General features: G+C 43.4%; 1 protein-coding gene across 2 annotated transcripts; it reads left to right on the top strand.

Moving 5' to 3' along the window:
* The first annotated feature begins 7,685 nt into the window (after window positions 1-7,685).
* Window positions 7,686-10,519, top strand: OCM (oncomodulin). Of its 2 annotated transcripts, XM_064294925.1 has the most exons (4): window positions 7,686-7,815; window positions 8,552-8,619; window positions 9,517-9,649; window positions 10,065-10,519. In XM_064294925.1, the coding sequence occupies exons 2-4, from the start codon at window positions 8,559-8,561 to the stop codon at window positions 10,324-10,326; spliced, it is 456 nt and encodes a 151-aa protein (XP_064150995.1). In that variant the 5' UTR covers window positions 7,686-7,815; window positions 8,552-8,558; the 3' UTR covers window positions 10,327-10,519. The 2 variants fall into 2 exon arrangements, with proteins under 2 accessions (XP_064150995.1, XP_003416571.2); XM_003416523.4 differs by lacking the exon at window positions 7,686-7,815 and having other exon boundaries at window positions 8,446-8,619.
* The last annotated feature ends 8,833 nt before the right edge of the window (window positions 10,520-19,352 follow it).

Here is a 19,352-nt window from a genome sequence, read left to right as displayed (position 1 = left end):
CTCTTGTAACTATCAAAGATTCTTTTTGTGTATTTATTGTGGTTTAGGGGAAAGTTCACAGCTCAAGTTAATTTCTCATACAAAAATTCACACGCATATTGTTATGTGACCCTAGTTGCAATCTCTATAATATGACAGCACACTCCCCCTTTCCACCCTGGGCTTCCCGTGTCCATTCAACCAGCTCCTATCCCTTTCTGCCTTCTCACCTTGCCTCTGGATAGGAGTTGTCCATTTAACCTTGTATATCTACTTGAACTAAGAAGCACATTCCTCACGAGTATTATTTATGTTTTATAGTCCAGTCTAATCTTTGTCTGAAAGAGTTAGCTTTGGGAATGGTTTTAGTTCTGGGTTAGCAGAGAGTCCCAGAGCCATGTCTCCTGGGGTTCCTCTAGTCTCAGTCAGACCATTAAGCCTGGTCTGCACCCTACTTTTCTCCTGCTCCATCAGGGACTCTCTGTAGTGTTCCCTGTCAGGGTAGTCACTGATGATAGCCAGGCACCATCTAGTTCTTCTGGTCTCAGGCTGATGGAGTCTCTGGTTTGTGTGGCCCTTTTGACTCTTGGGCTAATATTTTCCTTGTGTCTTTGGTGTTCTTCATACTACTTTGCTCCAGATGGGTTGAGACCAATTTATGCATCTTAGATGGCCACTCGCAAAGTTTTAAGGCCCCAGACGTCACTCACCAAAGTGGGATGCAGAATATTTTCTTAATAAACTTTGTTACGCCAATTGACCTAGACGTTCCTGAAACCATGATCCCCAGACCCTCACCCCTGATGCTCTGTTCCTCGAAGTATTTGGTTGTGTCCAGGAAACTTCTTAGCTTTTGGTTTAGTACAGTTGTGCTGACCTCCCCTGTATTCTGTGTTGTCCTTCCCTTCATGTGTATTCTCCTCCCCCTCTCTCCCTACCCCTGTAACCATCAAAGAATGTCTTCTGTGTTTAAAACCTTTTCTTGAGTTCTTATAATAATGGTCTCATACAATATTTGTCCTTTTGCGACTAATTTCACTCAGCATAATGCCTTCCAGATTCATCCATATTGTGAAATGTTTCTCGGCTTCCTCATTGTTCTTTATTGTTGCCTAGTATTGCATTGTGTGCACATACCATAATTTGTTTATCCACTCATCTGTTGCTGGGCAAGTAGGTTGTTTACATCTTTTTGCTATTGTAAACAGTGCTGCAATGAACATGGGTGTGCATATATCTATTCATGTGATGCCTCTAACTTATCTTGATGGATGGTGTGGCACTTCTATTTCTAGCTTTTTCAGGAAGCGCCAAACTGATTTCCAAAGTGGTTGTACCATTTTACATTCCCACCAGGAGGGTATAAGTGTTCCAGTCTCTCCACAACCTCTCCAACATTTATTATTTTGTGTATTTTGTATTAATGCTAGCCTCGTTGGGATGAGATGGTATCTCATTGTAGTTTTGATTTGCATTTCTCTAATGGCTAAAGATCATGAGCATTTCCTCATGTATCTGTTAGGTACCTGAATGTCTTCTTTGGTGAAGTGCTTATTCATATCTTTTGCCCACTTTTTAATTGGGTTATTTGTCTCTTTGTTGTTGAGGTTTTGCAGTATCTTATAGATTTTAGAGATTAGACTCTGACCGGATCTGTCATAGCCAAAAATCTTTTCCCAGTCTGTAGGTTGTCTTTTTACTCTTTTGGCGAAGTCTTTTGATGAGCATAAGTGTTTGATTTTTAGGAGCTCCTAGTTCTCTAGTTTCTCTTCTGGTGCTTGGGAATTGTTAGTTACATTTTATTGTTTATGGCATATATTAGGGCTCCTAGTGTTGTTCCTGTTTTTTTCTTCTATGATCTTTATTGTTTTAGATTTTATATTTAGGTCTTTGGTCCATTTTGAGTTAGTTTTTGTACATGGTATGAGGTATAGGTCTTGTTTCATTTATTTATTTTGCAGATGGATATCCAGTTATGCCAGCACCATTTGTTAAAGAGATGGTCTTTTCCCCAATTAATGGACTTTGAGCCTTTGTCAAATATCAGCTTCTCATAGGTGGATGAATTTACATCTAGATTCTCAATTCTGTTCCACTGGTCTATGTATCTGTTGTTGTACCAGTACCAGGCTGTTTTCACTACTCTGGCGGTATAATAGGTTCTAAAATCAGGTAGTGTGAGGCCTCCCACCTTGTTCTTCTTTTTCAGTAATGCTTTACTCAGGTCACCTCCCTGATCCAAGGTAAAGAGAGTTTCCCTGGGGTGTGGCCTGCACCATCTTTTATCTCTATAGATAAAAGGAAAGTAAAGCAAGAGAGAGTTAGGGACTTCATACCACTAAGTAAGCAGCACCAGAAGCAGAGCACATCTTTTGGACCCAGGGTCCCGGTGCCTGAGAAGCTCCTCAACCATGGAAAGATTGAGGACAAGAACCTTCTTCCAGAGCCGACAGAGAGAGAAAGACTTCCCGTGGAGCTGACGCCTTGAATTTGGACTTTAGCCTACTTTACTGTGAGGAAATAAATTTCTCTTTGTTAAAGCCATCAACTTGTGGTATTTCTGTTATGGCAGCACTAGATGACTAAGACAATGAGCTTCTTGGATAGATATCTTTGTGTCTTTCACGATATCAGGGAAGTATTCTGCCAGCAAATATTCAACAATTCTATCTGTATTTTCTGTTATCCCCACCTGTTCTGGTAGGTAACTCCTAGGTTATTCCTCTTTCTTCATTTTTTTGAATTATTTTATCTGATTTTTCCTCAAATAAATTGGTTCAAGTGCTTTATCTTCAATCTCACTAATTCTGACTTCTGTTCCTTCAGTTCTCCTATGACATTCCATTGAGTTGTCTAATTCTGAAATTTTATTGTTAATCTTTTCAATTTCTATATTGCTGTCTCTCTATGGATTCTTGTAGCCTGTTAAATTTGTCATTATGTCCTTGTATAACCTTCTTAAGTTCCTCTGTTGCTTTGTCAGTGTGTTCTTTGGCCCGGTCTGCATTTTGCCCGATCTCCTTCCTGATCTCTTAAAGAGCTCTGTATATTAATCTTTTGAATTCTACCTCCAGTAATTCTAAGACCTTCTCTTCTTCTGGAAGGTTTTTGATTCTTTGTTTTGGTCACTTGCTGAAGCCATCATAGCCTGCCTCTTTATGTGATTCGATATTGACCGTTGTCTCCAAGCCATCAATGAGTTATTATATTTATTTTACATGTGCTTACTGTGTCCTAGCTTCTTGTTTTGTTTTGTTTTAATATACCCAAATAGGCTGGTTGTGTAGGTTACTTTGATTATTGGTGTCTTTGAAGCTCTCATGTCCTGTCACCAGGTGGTTAGAGCTGCTACTAGATACTTGAGCCCAGGATTCCATTTACTTTTCTTGGATGGATTCAGCTCAGATGTCCAGGTCATCGGTCACCAAGTATGTGGTGCAGGCTCTCACCTACAGTCCTAGGCAGGCAGGGCTAAGTAGGGGTGATTGGAGTAGGTGCAGGTGTCCGGCTGCAGTAGGGGGTTATGTGCTGAGCAAGATAGGCGGCAGAAAGCTGCCCCTGAGTGCCTGGGTGGAAGGCATGTCCCTGTTCTCTAGAGCTCACAAGTGGGTGGGTTTTGCAGCCAGATTTTGGGTACCCAATGCTCTTGGCTGTAAGGACTGGGAGGCGCCACTTATGCTGGGACCATTGTTGTGGGTGGCTAGGTGGAGTAGGTGGAGCCACCAGTCTCATGCCCCTGATGTGTGTAGGTAAGGGCCCTACTTAATGGGCAGGGTGGTGTCAAATGGCAGGACTCTGCCACTTCCTCTTAGCTGTGGCACTTGAAAATAGGCTTCAGGTGTATACCCTGTTGTACTATACTAATGAGGGCCTACACTTTTGAAATGGGCCCACACAGGTCTAGGCAGGGATGAAAGGCATTCAAAGTTCGTAGACCCCTTATGCCTATTCTAGGCCAAGGGGCTGTGCCTGCGCTGAGGTCCCGGCTTAGGAGAGCTGGCAGATAATTTTTTCTTGTCTGTTATTTGTTAATTCATTCCCTCTCCAAAGCTGGGAGAATGGCTCAGGACACACAACGGGTCCCACTTCCAGCCCAGGGGGTGCAGCAATCAATCACTGAAGCCCGCCCAGGACCAGAGCAGAGTGGGGAGGGGGCGGGAGAATGGGAGAGGGGTACTTCCCAGCAGGGAAAGGGTTTTTCTGATCCCACACGGTAGGTTAGACACTGGCACTTAACTTTCACAGATCTAGCACCACTTTCCCCTGGTTCCACAGGCTTATGCTGACTCTCCGCCTCTTGGTTTCTCCCGATGTGGAAAATGTGTCCTGAGCACTACTGCTTGTCTCAGCCCGTGCTTGCTGGCCAATCCAGCCTACAGGGTGCTGGCCAGGTCAGGTCTGGCAAATCCTCGCTACTTCTGAACTGTCTCTCCCTCCCCCTGCTGCTCAATCCAACTCCTGAGCTTTTTCTTTGATGTTCAGGACTCCTAGATTGTCATATATAATCGATTTACTTGTTTTTCAGGTCTTCCTTGTAAGAGGGACCACAGGAAGCATGAGTACTTCACCATCTCGGCCCCGCCTCCTAAATTGTTCTTAACGCAACACACCAGGAAGGCCCTACCAATCGATTGGAACAGATACATGAGATAAAATCCTCTTGCAGTCCCAGCATAGGGAGAGAAATCAACAGGGGACTCTGAAACCTCTCCAGATGTTTACAGAGCACTGCACTTGATCCTCTAAAGAACACTGGAAAGTTGACAGAACGGGCATTTGTATTGTTCTTAATTTCTAGAGAGGCCCTGGTGGCACAGAGGGGCTCTGGTGGCGCAGAGGGGCCCTGGCGGCTCAGAGGGGCACTGGCGGTGCAGAGGGGCCCTGGCAGTGCAGTGCTTAAGTGTTTGGCTGCTAACCAAAATGTCAGGAGTTCAAATCCACCAGCTGCTCCTTGGAAACCCTATGGGACAGTTCTCTCTGTCCTGCGGGGTCATCATGAGTCAGAATTGACTTGACAGGCAATGGATTTGTTTTTATTTCTAGAAGAGGAAACTGAGGCCCAGCATCAATTAACAAAGAACAAATTACAATTACAATTAACAAAGAACAGAAAAAAAAAAAAAAACCCATTGTTGTCAAGTTGATTCGGATTCAAAGAAACCCTATAGGAAAAAGTAGGACTGCCCCATAGGGTTTCCAAGGCTGTAAAATCTGTATGGAATCAAACTGCCACATCTTTCTCCAGTGGAACCATTGGTGGTTTTGGACTGCTGACCTTTCATTTAGCAGCTGAGTGCTTAACCACTGTACCACCAGGGCTCCTTCAAGTAAAGAACAGAGCTGGCCTCTGACTAAGGTCTTCAGCTTCCAAGTCTTTCACCCGAGCAGCCACGAATTAGTAGCTAAAATAATGAAGACTAAGGTCCCTGAATATTTAAGGTCCCTGAGTGGCACAAATGGTTTGTGCAAGAGTGCTAACCTAGGTGCCTTGTTGCTTGAGATGACACGCTTATTAGGTCTCTGTGTTGTCTTCATTTTCTCGCAGAAAACATCATGAAAATCTAAAGTCTCTGGGTTTAATCCATGTGCTATTTTCATTTAAAACGGACAGATTTTATTTCTGCAGGAATTGTAAACACTCCCGTGGAAAGAAAGGGCTTCGGCTAGTTTCTATGGCAACTTAATGTCAGAAACCTAATTCAGAACTCTCGAAATTTATTTTCAGAAACTGCTTTTTAAGGGCCAGGCAAGTAGATGCTGGTCTGGAATAGTGTTTTCAAGTTCTTTTTGCTATATTGATTTATTTGTTCGTCAAATAATTACCGAGCAACTCACTCGAGGTCAGGCACTGTGCAAGGTGTTGAGTTGCAGAAGAAAGGCCTGGCGATCTAATTCTGAAAAACAAGCTGTTAAAATGCCTGTGGAGCACAGTTCTGCTCTGACACACACGGGGGTGCCAGGAGTCAGAATCGACTCAAGTGCCTGTGGAGCACAGTTCTACTCTGACACACACGGGGGTGCCGGGAGTCAGAATCGACTCAAGTGCCTGTGGAGCACAGTTCTACTCTGACACACACGGGGGTGCCGGGGGTCAGAATCAACTCAAGTGCCTGTGGAGCACGGTTCTGCTCTGACACACACGGGGGTGCCAGGAGTCAGAATCGACTCAAGTGCCTGTGGAGCACGGTTCTGCTCTGACACACACGGGGGTGCCGGGGGTCAGAATCGACTCAAGTGCCTGTGGAGCACGGTTCTGCTCTGACACACACAGGGGTGCCGGGAGTCAGAATCGACTCAAGTGCGAGTGACCCTGACAAGACAGAAATGACATCGGCTTGAGGTTCAGTGATTTAGGAAATGTTGCAGGTGTTCCAAAAGAGAACCTTTTTGTTGATGGACTAGGAAGAGTACAATGCTGGGCTCGGGCTGGTGGTGTTTTAGTTGTTGTCGAGTCGGTTCCAGCTCATAGTGACCTTATATGTAACAGAATAAAACATCGCCCTGCGTCATCTTCATGATCCTTGACACCTGTGAGCCCATTGTTTCCACTGCTGTGTCAATCCATCCCATCGAGGGTTTCCCTTGTCTTTGCTGACCTTTTCCTTGACCAAACATCATGCCCTTTTCTGGCAATTGGTCTTTTCTGATGACGTGTCCAAAGTAAGCAAGGTGAAGTCTCGCCATCGTCGTTTCTAAGCAGTATTCTGGTTGTTTTTCTTCTAAGACTGATTTGTTTGCTCGTTTGGCACCGTCCACGGTATATTCAGTATTCTTTGCCAACACCACAGTTCAGATGCATCAGTTCTTCATCTGTGTTCTTTTTTCATTATCCCACTTTGGCATGCATATAAGGGGACTGAAAAGATGACCACTCAGATTGTATTCCCCAGAGAAGAGCCCGAGGTCCCTCTCTAGATCTCTTACGTTGTCTACTTCTAAGCCACTGTAGGAGCCCTGGTGGTACAAAGATTAAGCATTCGGCTGCTAACCAAAAGATCAGAACCCTGGTGGCTCAGTGGTTAAGAGCTCGGCTGCTATCTACAAGGTCAGCCTCTTGAATCCACCAGTCGCTCCTTGGAAACCGTATGGAGCAGTTCTACTCTGCCCTATAGGATCGCTATGAGTCGAAATCGACTCAGTGGCAACGGGTTTTTGAGTAAGCCACTGTGTGTTTCTGATTGCAACATGGGATCTGTGCTCGTACTTTTAAAAAACTTGAGGTCTCAAGTCCTGGCCGTACAATGTTTTTTCCTGCAAATTTCAGCTTTGGGGTTGGGAATAGTGGGTCGCTTTCCTCCTTTTGCATTTTTTAGTGTGTGGCATTCAAGAGACAGCCAGGAAATGCCAAAGTCACACCTTTCTAGGAAAATCACCTCAACGGTCACGTTTCTTTTGCCCGACAAGTGCTGTGTATCCACCTAGTGACAAAGACTTGGAGTCTATGTCATTTCTGGATTGAGGTCAGCCTCACATGTCCACAGTTTCAGAGGCTGCAGACAGACCTGGCTCAAGCGGCAGCCACAAACACCTGGGGGCCCTTTGCAGTTTACGGAGCACCCCCATATGTGCTGATCTTAGCCACTGCTGTCTCTTTACTGGGCCGTTAGTATCTTCCCCACGCTTCGCCACCAGCGTTCATTTGCAGAATTGAAACCTTAGTTAAGGTTTATTGAGTTTTTTTTTAATTGGCTGTTCCCACCCACATTCCCTCAAGATATAAATAGAATTAAAAAAAGAGGTTTAGTTAGTAAGATAAGACATTCGAGCTATGTCCACTTGATCCTTGAAAAGGAAATCTAAGAGGCTGTTACTATCGCTTTTCCAATCCTATATAAGGTAGGTCAGCAACGCAGCACAACCACCTGTTTTTTAAAATTTTTATTTATTTTTTGCTTCTTTACTTCTTTTTCCTGATTCTTCTTGGGGGAAAATCTAAAAAGGTAAGTAGCTGGTGGGCCTCCCAGACCCCAGGCTCTTCTTCCCTACATGCATTCGCTCTAGGTTTGTACGTGCTGTGCTCAGATTTCTCTTTTCCCATGGAGATGACACCCAGAAGGATTTTGATCTCTGGTAGCTTGGCTTTTTATTCACTGGATTCCCATCCTTCAGGACAGATAGAAGGTAGCATCTCTTCCCCAGAAGTTCTGCAAGCAGCCCGAGCTGTACGCTTTCCCGTGTAGAATTTGCAACGCTGCATTTGTCTGGCTGGTGTATGAAAATGTAATTGCATTTGTCACATGGTTTAATTCTGAATGGTTTGTAGATGACTGTGTAAGTGACTGACGATATAAAGGTGATTTTCTTATCAGAAAACTCCATTGCATAGTTATTTAGGTTATATTTTTTATTTCTGCTTTGGAGTGTATTCAAGAGAGGGTACTGGGATCTTTTCTGTATTTGGCTTTTAATTTGTGTATTCTATCCTATCACTTAATACAACACCGCACATGCTGCTTTTTAAAAATTCTGGACAAATAAGTAAGTGGTTTCTGTGGGCCCCAGGAGGGTGTGTCCCCCTGGATGTGGACGCCCACACTTGCCATTGACCCCATCCCATTTATTGGGTGAACAGGTGGACAATGAGCATCACGGACGTTCTCAGCGCTGACGACATTGCAGCAGCCCTGCAGGAGTGCCAAGGTAAAGGGAGACGTGAGCCAGAGAGGCAGGTGTGGACTCTTCACCTGTTCATACCTTTGGTGAAGCAACAGAAATGAAAATGTGAACTTTGCTGAAAATCCACAAAATTAGAGAATAACACTGTTATTAACTAGATGACTAATATTATGAGGACACGAGACCAATGTGATTACATTTCTGTAATCGTTGCCATCGAGTCAATTCTGACTCATAGCAACCCTATGGGACAGAGGAGAACTGTCCCCCAAGGTTTCCAAAGCTGTAATCTTTACTGAAGCAGACTGCCGACCTTTTGGTTAGCAGCCACCAGGGCTCCTTTGTAAGGCTAGAGAACCTTACTAAAAGTGACAAAAGACATCAGTGAATGTCATTTTGCCTGGTTGAATCCAGTAATTGCGTTTTTTGGCCACCAGTCAGACCAATGATGTTGGAATCTTGGATGCACTGTGGGCAGGAGATGGGCCTGGAGGAGGGAGAACAAGAAATGGACAAATCAAGTGGAGCGGGGGCAGGGGATGCTGTCACAGAACCATTTGGTCTCAGTTGACTCAAAATCTTAGACCAGTGACAGCTCTTCTTTGTCCCTTAAAAAAAAAAAAAATGAAATAGAGCGTTTCTGTAGCTCAGGGAAGGAAACCCTGGTGGTGTTGTGGTTAAGAGCTATGGCTGCTAACCAAAAGGCTGGCAGTTCAAATCTGCCAGGTGTTCCTTGGAAATTCTGTGGGGCAGTCCTACTCTGTCCTATAGGGTCACTATGAGTTGGAATTGACTTGATGGCAATGGATAGCTCAGGGATTCTGTGATAAGTATTTTTAATAGCCTGTGTTTTCAGCATCTTGGTCCAAAAACAGACTACAACCCAATGAGCTTCAGAATAACTCATTCTCTATTCTTCAGACCCAGATACTTTTGAACCCCAAAAATTCTTCCAGACATCAGGCCTCTCCAAGATGTCAGCCAGCCAGGTGAAGGATGTTTTCCGGTTCATAGACAATGACCAGAGTGGATACCTGGATGAAGAAGAGCTTAAGTGAGCCTGGTCCTTAGCCAGTCTGGTGTGTGGGTGGGGGGCAGTAGAGGCCAGCTTTCTTAGAATTTCTTCAACAGCCCGGCTTGATGCTGGTCACTCAGCAAAACCTCATTAAACCAAAGAACGTGAGTCCGTTGGCCACACGTCTACCCACCTAAAGCACTAACCCGGAACCCTCCGTTTGAGGGGTTTTCATTGGCCAATGGACTTATCAAAAGCAAGCGAACAACTCTTAAAAACAAAATGCCCATCATTGTTTCCTACAATGAAAGTTTCTACCTCTGCTTGCTAACTTTTGCTTGCTAAGACCATGAATGATTATTGCAAACAGATGGTCTACTCAAAAAAAAGAAAGAGTACACACAGAAACGGATAGTTTTTCAGAAAATCCCCCTCAATCTTTGTCATCCTGTAGGTTTTTCCTCCAGAAGTTTGAGAGTGGTGCTAGAGAGCTGACTGAGTCAGAAACCAAGTCCTTAATGGCTGCGGCAGATAATGATGGAGACGGCAAAATTGGGGCTGAAGGTATGCTCACACCTGTACGTAGCACAAAGCACGGCTGGTCAGGGAGTGTCCACGGGGCTTGGGCTGTGAAATCAGACAGATGGGGATTAAAATCCCCGTTCTTAACCGTGCTGAGCCTCAGTCTTCTCATCTGTAAAATGGGACAAAGGTGATGCACGTAAAGACTGTGGCATGATGCCTGGGGATGTCTCACAGAAGCTAGTTTTTCTGGTTATAGTCTGTGAATTGAAAATGCCCCTCACCTGACTAAGGAACTAGCTGATCCTCTGGCCAGTTACTTGCAAGACACCCTGAGGGCCCTAGCAAATAATGCCAGGAATTACCACCACTGGGAATTGAGCCCGTCTGAATGAGAGAAGGATTAGCTTTCCCAAGTGTATGTCCTACCAAAGACTCTAAGGACCGGAGTAGGAAGGCCTCTTAGCTTTCAAGGGCTTAAACAAATAATTTTTATTGGATATTAGCCCACTGAGTGGACAATATCAGACAGAGAGCAAATAATTCAGCCACCACGTGTGGAGTCTCCTGTGTGCAGAGCTCTGTATTCAAATTTTAACACAATCGCACGGCTGTAGGATTATTTTCACTTGCTTTCGTCAAGTTGCTGACGTGTTTTCTAGCTACTTTGTGCATGCCAGCTCAGGAGAGCTTATGTGTGGTCCTTCTGGCAGTGCTAATTTGAAATTAAAAACTGCTACTTTAAAAGCTTATTTTAAAAACCTATTCAAAATTATGCCACTATAACTTACTAGGCAGGAGTTAATGCAGCTTCTGTAGGTAGAACTCAGAGAAATCTTTTAGGTAATGGAGATTGATTTACGCATAACCACGAAAGACTTCCAAAAAGGCGAAGTTTACCAATAAATATAAAGCCAATCTCTAATGTTCCATTTCCGTCTTTAGCATTCACACAAGATTAGTACAGTAAAACCTGTGAAAGCTGGAACCTGTGTAAGTCTGGAATCTGTCAGAGAACGAAAACTCAAATATTTTCCACTAATAAAGTGGTAAGACTGCACCCTGTCAAAGGTGGAAAACTTGAGAGACCCAGAAACACAAGGCAGTCCCATTGAGTTCCAGCTCTCACAGGTTTCACTGTATTTGAGTCCTCCTTTTCTGTCAGGTTTCCTGCCTCACACAGGCTCTGACTTTCACAGGTTTTGCTGTATAAACTTTTGGAGATAGGGTTAGGGTTCAATATTGTTCTTAAAAATGAGACAAGTCTGTTCAAAGTCTCAGCCTATTAAATGTTTCCTGAAAATGCAACACACAGCTACAGAAAAGGAAAAGAAAACCTCCCATCTCTGTTTTAAAATTAACCAGACAAAAAGGTAAACGTTCACAGATGGTGCTAGGCAATTATAATGAAGTCATTCATGATCAGAAACAAGTAGGCAGGTGGACAATTCTCGCCCAAGGGGCTTTACTGTAAAGCTGAAGACAGCTAGTGCAGAAAGATGGGACACTTTGATCACCTTGATCTACTGTCAGCGGCACCCACTTCTTCCTTTTGTGCTCTCTGAGGGCGCCGTGCCTATCATCTGGCAAGTAGCTTCATCTCCTTTCCTCTTCCTTATCACTGGTTGGCCACAACAGGTCTTTAAAGCACTGAGCCTTCTTCACTGAGTGTTTTCACCTCTTCTGTTCTAGAATTCCAGGAAATGGTGCATTCTTAAAGGCCCCAGTCTATGGCCATAGACAGAGAAAAGAGAGAAAGGGACAGACAGACAGCTGGAAGACCTCCAAAGCCCCAAGAACAGAAACCATCCCCAAGCCCCCCGCACGCTACCCGTAATCTATTTATTAATGTCCCCTGACAAGCTTCTGCAATTGGTTCGTTGTTTGTGTGAGGTACTGACAGCGTTGGAGACTATTTTGGTGGTGGGTATGCCCTGATGACTTCTGTAAGGCCCTCAGTAGACAATGCCTTTTAAAAACCATCCAATAAAGACACGTTTCTCATCATCCATGGCTGTGTGGGTGTGTTTTTTCTCAGCAAGGTTCAGGGATGAAAGCAATTTGAAAACCAAGGGCTTGTCGAAAGAAGTCTGGTCCTACCAAGCGCTGAGCAAGCCACGCTGGTGTTGGGCATCAGTGAACAGGGTGACCAGGTTTTTTTTAAAAAAAGGTTACAAATTAAATGGCATTGTCACCCTAAAATTTTCTCAGCAAATCATCTGCCTCTGAAATTAACATGAAGAGATTTTGGCCAGCGTAAAATCTGCTACTGGATGTTAGATTGTCATGAGAGAGATTTCAGTAAAAGCAAACGGTGTAAGGCAGAATTAAGTTCAAGCCTGTGTTGTTGCTGTTGACCCAGCTCCAACTCATGGCGCCCTTATGAATATCTGAATGCAGCGTTGTCCAGTTTTGCTCCATCTTCATAATCCCTGGTATGTTTCAGTCCATTTTTGTGGCCACTGTATGTTTTGAGTGCCTTCTAAACGAGGGGGCTCTTCTTCCAGCACCATACCAGACAATCTGTTGTGATCCATGACGTTTTCATTGGCTAATTTTTGGAAGCAGATCAGGTCTTCCTTCCTAGTCTTAGTCTGGAAGCTGTACTGAAATCTGTCCACCATGGGTGACCCTGCTGGTATTTGAAGTACCAATGGCATAATTTCCAGCATCACAGCAACATACAAGACACTGCAGTATGACAAAATGACAGATGGGTGGTGGCTATATGGGCTATAAAGCAAAGGAGCATCGCTAGACTAAACCAGTTGCCGTGGACTCCGACTCATGGAGACCCCATGTGTGTCAGAGAAGAACCAGGGCTTTTCAATGGCTGATTTTTCAGAAACAAATCAATAGGCCTTTCTTTTGAGGTGCCTCGGGGTGGACCTGAGCTTATTAACCATTTGCACCACATATAGACTCCATTACTATGCTGGTTTACTGTAAACAGACCCATTTTCAAGCTTTTTCTTCTTCTTCTTTAGAAAAACAAGCTATTAGAGACTCATCTGCTCTCACCCAATGTCCTGTCACCTCACCCACTACTTTCCTGGCACTCACCTGATACCCCTTAGATACACCTAGCATTGCCCTAACATTTGAGGCTAACCTCAGGGGTCCTGTTACGGGGTTTTCACTAGGGCTGGGAAACCTCCAGCCAGGAAATTCTCATTAGGCTGGCTTCCAGGTGGCAGGCTAAAGATGTTCTCTGGTTGACCTTGAGAGTTGAGGACGCTTAGAAGTCATTGAGGCATTTTCCTGGAAGCTGGTTCAAAGTCTTACACTTCTCACCTGAACCCCAAACTTACAAAGTCCTGGGCTCTTTCATCTTGCTTTCCCCACACTAAATACCTTAGTGACTTTTGAATCCCTGTTTTTTAAAAGATTTATTTTATTTTTGGTGAAAATACACAGAGCAAAACACACACCTATTCAACAATTTCACCACGTACAGTTCGGTCACATTGGTTACATTCTTCATTTTGTGTCAACAATCTCACTACTTCTACCAAATTGTTTCCCCACCTTTAACTTAGACTCATTCTCTCCTGGTCTTCTCTTATACACTGTAGGTTTACTGTTGTCAATTTGGTTTCACATATATAATCTTTCAAGAGAGCAGAATTCTCAAAGCATATGTTCTTTAGTAATTGAGCTAAACTCTTGTTTAGTCTCAAGATGACTTCAGGGGATGTTGTTGTTGTTGTTAGGTGCCTTCGAGTCAGTTCTGACATAGCGACCCTATGTACAACAGAACGAAACACTGCGCTGTCCTGTACCATCCTCACAATCGTTGTAATGCTTGAGCCCATTGTTGCAGCCACTGTGTCAATCCATCTTGTTGAAGGCCTTCCTATTTTTCGCTGACCTTCTACTTCACCAAGAATGATGTCCTTCTCCAGGGACTGATCCCTCCTGATAACGCGTCCAAGGTATGTGAGATGTACTCTTGCCATTCTTGCATTCTGGTTGTACTTCTTCCAAGACAGATTTGCTCCTTCTTCTGGCAGTCCATGTATAGTCAACATCACAATTCAAAGGCATCAATTCTTCCTTGGTCTTCCTTATTCATTGTCCAGTTTCCACATACATATGAGGCAACTGAAAACACCTTGGCTTGGGTCAGTCACGCCGCAGTCTTCAAGGTGACATCTTTAAAGAGGTCTTTTGCAGCAGACTTGCCCAATGCAATGTGTCTTTTAATTTCATGGCTGCTGCTTCCTTGGGTGTTGATTGTGGATCCAAGTAAAATGAAATCCTTGACAACTTCAATCTTTTCTCTGTTTATCATGATGTTGCTTATTAGTCCAGTTGTGAGGAATTTTGTTTTCTTTATGTTGAGGTGTAATCCATACTAAAGGCTGTGGTCTTTGATCTTCATCAGCAAGTGTTTCAAGTCCTCTTCAGTTTCAGCAGTCAAGGTTGTATCACCTGCATAATGCAGGTTTTTAATGTCTTCCTCCAATTCTGATGCCCCATTCTTCTTCATATAGTTCAGGTTCTCGGATTATTTGCTCAGCATACAGATTGGATACAAAAAAAAACCAAACCCAGTGCCATCGAGTCATAGGTACGGTGGAAGGATACAACCCTGATGCACACCTTTCCTGATTTTAAACCACAGAGTATTCCCTTGCTCTGTTTGAATGACTGCCTCTTGATCTATGTAAAGGTTCCTCATGAGCACAATTAAGTGTTACGGAATTCCCATTCTTCACAATGTTATCCATAGCTTATTATGATCCACACAGCCAAATGCCTTTGCATAGTCAACAAAACACAGGTAAACATCTTCCTGGTATTCTCTGTTTTCGACCAGGATTCATCTAACATCAGCAATGATACCCCTTGTTCCATGTCCTCTTCTGAATCTGGTTTGAATTTCTGGCAGTTCCCTGTTGATATACTGCTGCAGCCACTTTTGAATGTATCTTCAGCAAAATTTTACTTGCATGTAACAATGATATTGTTCGATAATTTACACATTTGGTTGGATCACCTTTCTTGGGAGTAAGCATACATACGGATCTCTCCAGTTAGTGGGCCAGGTAGCTGTCTTCCAAATTTCTTAGCATAGATGAGTGAGCACTTCCAGTTTTGGTTAAAGGTTTAAAGAATATCTTAGAGCAATAGTTTTGTGGGTTCCTCCAGTCTCAGTGGATCCAGTAAGTCTGGAATCTTTAAAAATCTGAAATTCCATTTCACATTTCTCTCCCTTTTGATCAGGAGCCATCTCTTGTGGCTGTGAGCAAAATGTTTGATAATGGTAGCCAGGCACCATCCAGTTCTTCTGGTCTCAAGATAGAGGAGGCAGTAGCTCATGGCAGCAATGAGTCCTGTAGTCTATCTCCTTCTCTGTGAAACCCTGCTTTTTAACAGGCTCATGTTAAAGCAGTTTTCAAAGTTAAAAAAGAAAAAAAAAAAAGCAAACAAAAACCTATTGAGACAGTTTCAACTCATAGAGACTCTATAGGACAGAGTAGAACTGCCCCACATGGCTTTCAAGGAGCGGCTGGTATATTCGAACTGCCGATCTTTTTGTTAGCAGCTGAGCTTTCAACTGCTGTGCGACGAGGGCTCCAGTTTTATGGGGAACATAGGAACGTAATACAAGAAGGGTTCAAGGTGACTTTAAGGGGACAGGGATAGACATTCTTTTTTAATACGCTTTATTTTTTAGAGCAGTTTTAGGTTTATAGAGAAAGTGTAAGGAAGTAACAGACAGTTCCCAAAAGCCCCTTCTGCTTCTTGCACAGTTTCTCCTATGGGTCAACATTTTTAAGAATCATGTATTTTTTTTTAATATGCATTAGAGAAAAGAAAAGTAATACAAATATGTGATTTCAATATTATTGCTTAGAATGAGGCGAAAGAGAATATCGGGTTTTTGAAAGTACATCCACTCAAAAAAGATTATTAAGTAATAGTAGAGATGGTATTTGGGTCAACAAAAACCATAGTTTTCAAATGATTCACAGTTGAGTACAGCTTTAAAATGAAGAACTCTTTGGGGAGGGTCAAAGAATGAAACTGTTTTTGTGGCAGTCTCTAGTGTCACTTCTCCCTGCACACGCCTGCACCCCCATTCTCTACCTTTTCATCCCCCATTCTGGCACGCATCAGGCTAATTCCTCCCACCACCACTAGCTGCCCCTGGTGTGCAAATGTCTCCTAGATGCATTTGTGAAGGCAGCAAGAGCGCCTTCCTGCTCCATACTAAGGACCTGTCGTTGCTGTTGTTGGGTGCTCTGGAGTTGATTCCAACTCATAGAGACCCTATGTGACAGAGTGTAACTGCCCCATAGAGTTTCCTAGGCTGTAATCTTTATGGGAGCAGATCTCCAGGTCTTTTCTCCCAAGGAGCTTCTGGGTGGATTCCAACTGCTGACCTTTTGGTTAGTAGCCGAGCACTTAACCACTGCAACACCAGGGTTCCTTTTACTGATGGATGACCTAAGAGCCTTGACGGAGCCCTGGTGGCACAGTGGTTAAGAGGTACTGCTGCTAACCACAAAGAAAAGGTCAGCTTCTAACCAAAAAGGTTGGGAGTTCGAATCCACCAGCCACTCCTTAGGAACCCTATGGGACAGTTTTACTCTGTCCTATGGGGTCGCTGCGAGTCAGAATCTACTGGAGGGCAACGGGTTTGAATGCTTAAAACAATCTGCATTTTGCCTCTGGCCTTCCTACCCCCGACAGGTGCTGGGAATCTTCCCCTACTTTGGTTTTCATTCCACTAAGCGACAGGTGCTGGGAATCTTCCGCTACTTTCGTTTTCATTCCACTAGGTGGCGCAGGATCGGGCAGAGTCTCAGTCTGTTATACACAAGGCTGCCCCAAGGCGGCAACTAGCAGCCCTCCCCAGCTACTCTGTCCTATAGGGTCGCTAGGAGTTGGAATCAACTCACAGCAACAGGATTGTTTTGGTCTTTCACGTGGCATCATGTTTTCAAGGTTCATGTATGTTGTAGCATGTATCAATGCTTTACTCCTTTTTACAGGCAAATAATATTCCATTGTAATGCATAAAAAAAAAATGCATACCAGTTTTTAATTATGCTGTCTGGATTTTGTTTGATTATGTTGTTTGGATTTTGTTTTATTATGTTGTTTGGATTTTGTTTTATAGGGTGTGCTCCTGGGGAGGGGAGGTCATTCCAACTCTGAGTGGAGGTCACAACAACTCTGGGGGCATTTGTGCATATTTGTTAATTAGAACTTTTGAGGTTTTTTTTTTTTTTTTGCCATTTTCCTAAGTTCGGATTTTATAGAAATATTAGCATTTCCAAATCTTTGGTGGTACCTCTAGTGGGAAACCAAAAAAATATTTTCAAAAATTACCTGAGTTTAGTCATTATATAAAGTTCATACAAACAAAACCAAGCCAGTTGCCATGTTCTAAGGAGTATGTTCCTCTTGGGTGTTATTGTTTATTTTATGTGTTTGTCTATTGTTTGGCTGGGAGAGGGACTCTAGGAATGACTTCATTTCCAGGTAGAAGGGCCATAGCCTCAAGGCTTCCTCCAGTCTCTGTCAGACCAGCAAGCCTAGTCTTTTTTGTGAATTTGGTTTTTGCTCTACAATTTTCTCCTGCTCTGTCCAGGACCCTCTGTTGTGATCCAGTCAAAGCAGTTGGTAGTGGTAGCTGGGCACCATCTAGTTCTTCTGGTTTAGGGATTACGTAGGCTGTGGTTCATGTGCTCCATTAGCCTTTTGGACTATTTGCTCCCTTGAGCCTTTGGTTTTCTTCATTTTCCTTTACTCTAGACAGGAAGAGACCAATAGTTGTATCTTAGATGGCTGGTCACAAGCCTTTAAGACCCTAGACACTACTCACCAAAGTAGGATGCAGAACATTGTCTTTAGGTACTATGTCAGGCCTCTCTTCTGAGGTGCCTTGGGTGCATTCAAACCTCCAGCCTTTCGGTTAGCAGCCAGCAAGTTAACCATTTGCACCACCCAGGATGCCAAAGTTCATATAAAACAATTCATTTTTTTAAGAAAAAGTTCTATTCAATATGTATCTCACAGAAGAAGACCAAAAGGATAGCTAGCAAGAGTTTCACAGTAGTTATCGCCAGCCGGTAGGATTACAGAACAATAAGATAAGACTGAGTCTTTTTTTTTTTTTTAATAATTTTTATTGAACTTTAGTGAACGTTTAGTTTACAAATCAAGTCAGTCTGTCACATATAAGCTTATATACACCTCACTCCATACTCCCACTTACTCTCCCCCTAATGAGTCAGCCCTTCCAAGGACTGAGTCTTTTTTAAAAGTGGAGCAGAGTAACTAGAGAAAATGAAGAACATAGATGTAGAATTAACCCATTATCCCTAAGCCAAAACAGCAATAAATTGATTTTAACAACTCTCATGCAAACAATGTGTCTGACACTCAAATTAATAAAAGCCCTGCATACTCCTCTGTTCCTGAAAATTGTTCTCATTTCTTGACTTGTTTCTATTTTTATATATGGAGGAAAATTTAAAATGTAACATAAAACCAAAACCAAACCTGTTGTTGTCAATTCTAACTCGTGGCAGAGTAGAACTGCTCCACAGGGTGTTTTTGGTTGTAACTTTTTTTTTTTTAATTGTACCTTAGATGAAGGTTTACAGAGAAAACTAGCTTCTCGTTAAACAATTAATACACATATCGTTTTGTGACTTTGGTTGCCAATCCCACGATGTGTCAATACTCTCCCCTTCTCAACCTTGTGTTCCCTGTTACCAGCTTTCCTGTCCCCTCCTGCTTTCTCATTCTTGGCCCTGGGCTCGTGTGCCCATTTAGCCTCATTTTGTTCTAAGGGCCTGTCTAATCTCTGGCTGAAGGGTGAACTTCAGGAATGACTTCAGTACTAAGTTAAGAGGGAGTCTGGGGGCCATACTCTTGGAGTTTCTCCAGTCTCTGTCAGACCAGTAAGTCTGGTCTCTTTTGGGGGGTTAGAATTTTGTTCTACATTTTCTCCCAGCTCTGTCTGGACCCTCTATTGTGATCCCTGTCAGAGCTGTTGGTGGTGGTAGCCAGGTACCATCTAGTTGTGCTGGACTCAATCTGGTGGAGGCTGTGGTAATTGTGGTCCATTAGACCTTCCAACAAATCTTCCCCTTGTGTCTTTGGTTTTCTTCATTCTTTCTTGCTCCAGACAGGGTGACACCAGTGAAGTATCTTAGATAGCCACTCGCAAGCTTTTAAGACCCCAGATGCTACTCAC

The sequence above is a fragment of the Loxodonta africana genome, chromosome 12 (assembly GCF_030014295.1).
Source record: "Loxodonta africana isolate mLoxAfr1 chromosome 12, mLoxAfr1.hap2, whole genome shotgun sequence".
In the NCBI taxonomy this organism is placed as follows: Eukaryota; Metazoa; Chordata; class Mammalia; order Proboscidea; family Elephantidae; genus Loxodonta; species Loxodonta africana.
Note: the sequence above shows the minus strand (reverse complement) of the source record. Positions and strands in the feature narration are given on the sequence as shown.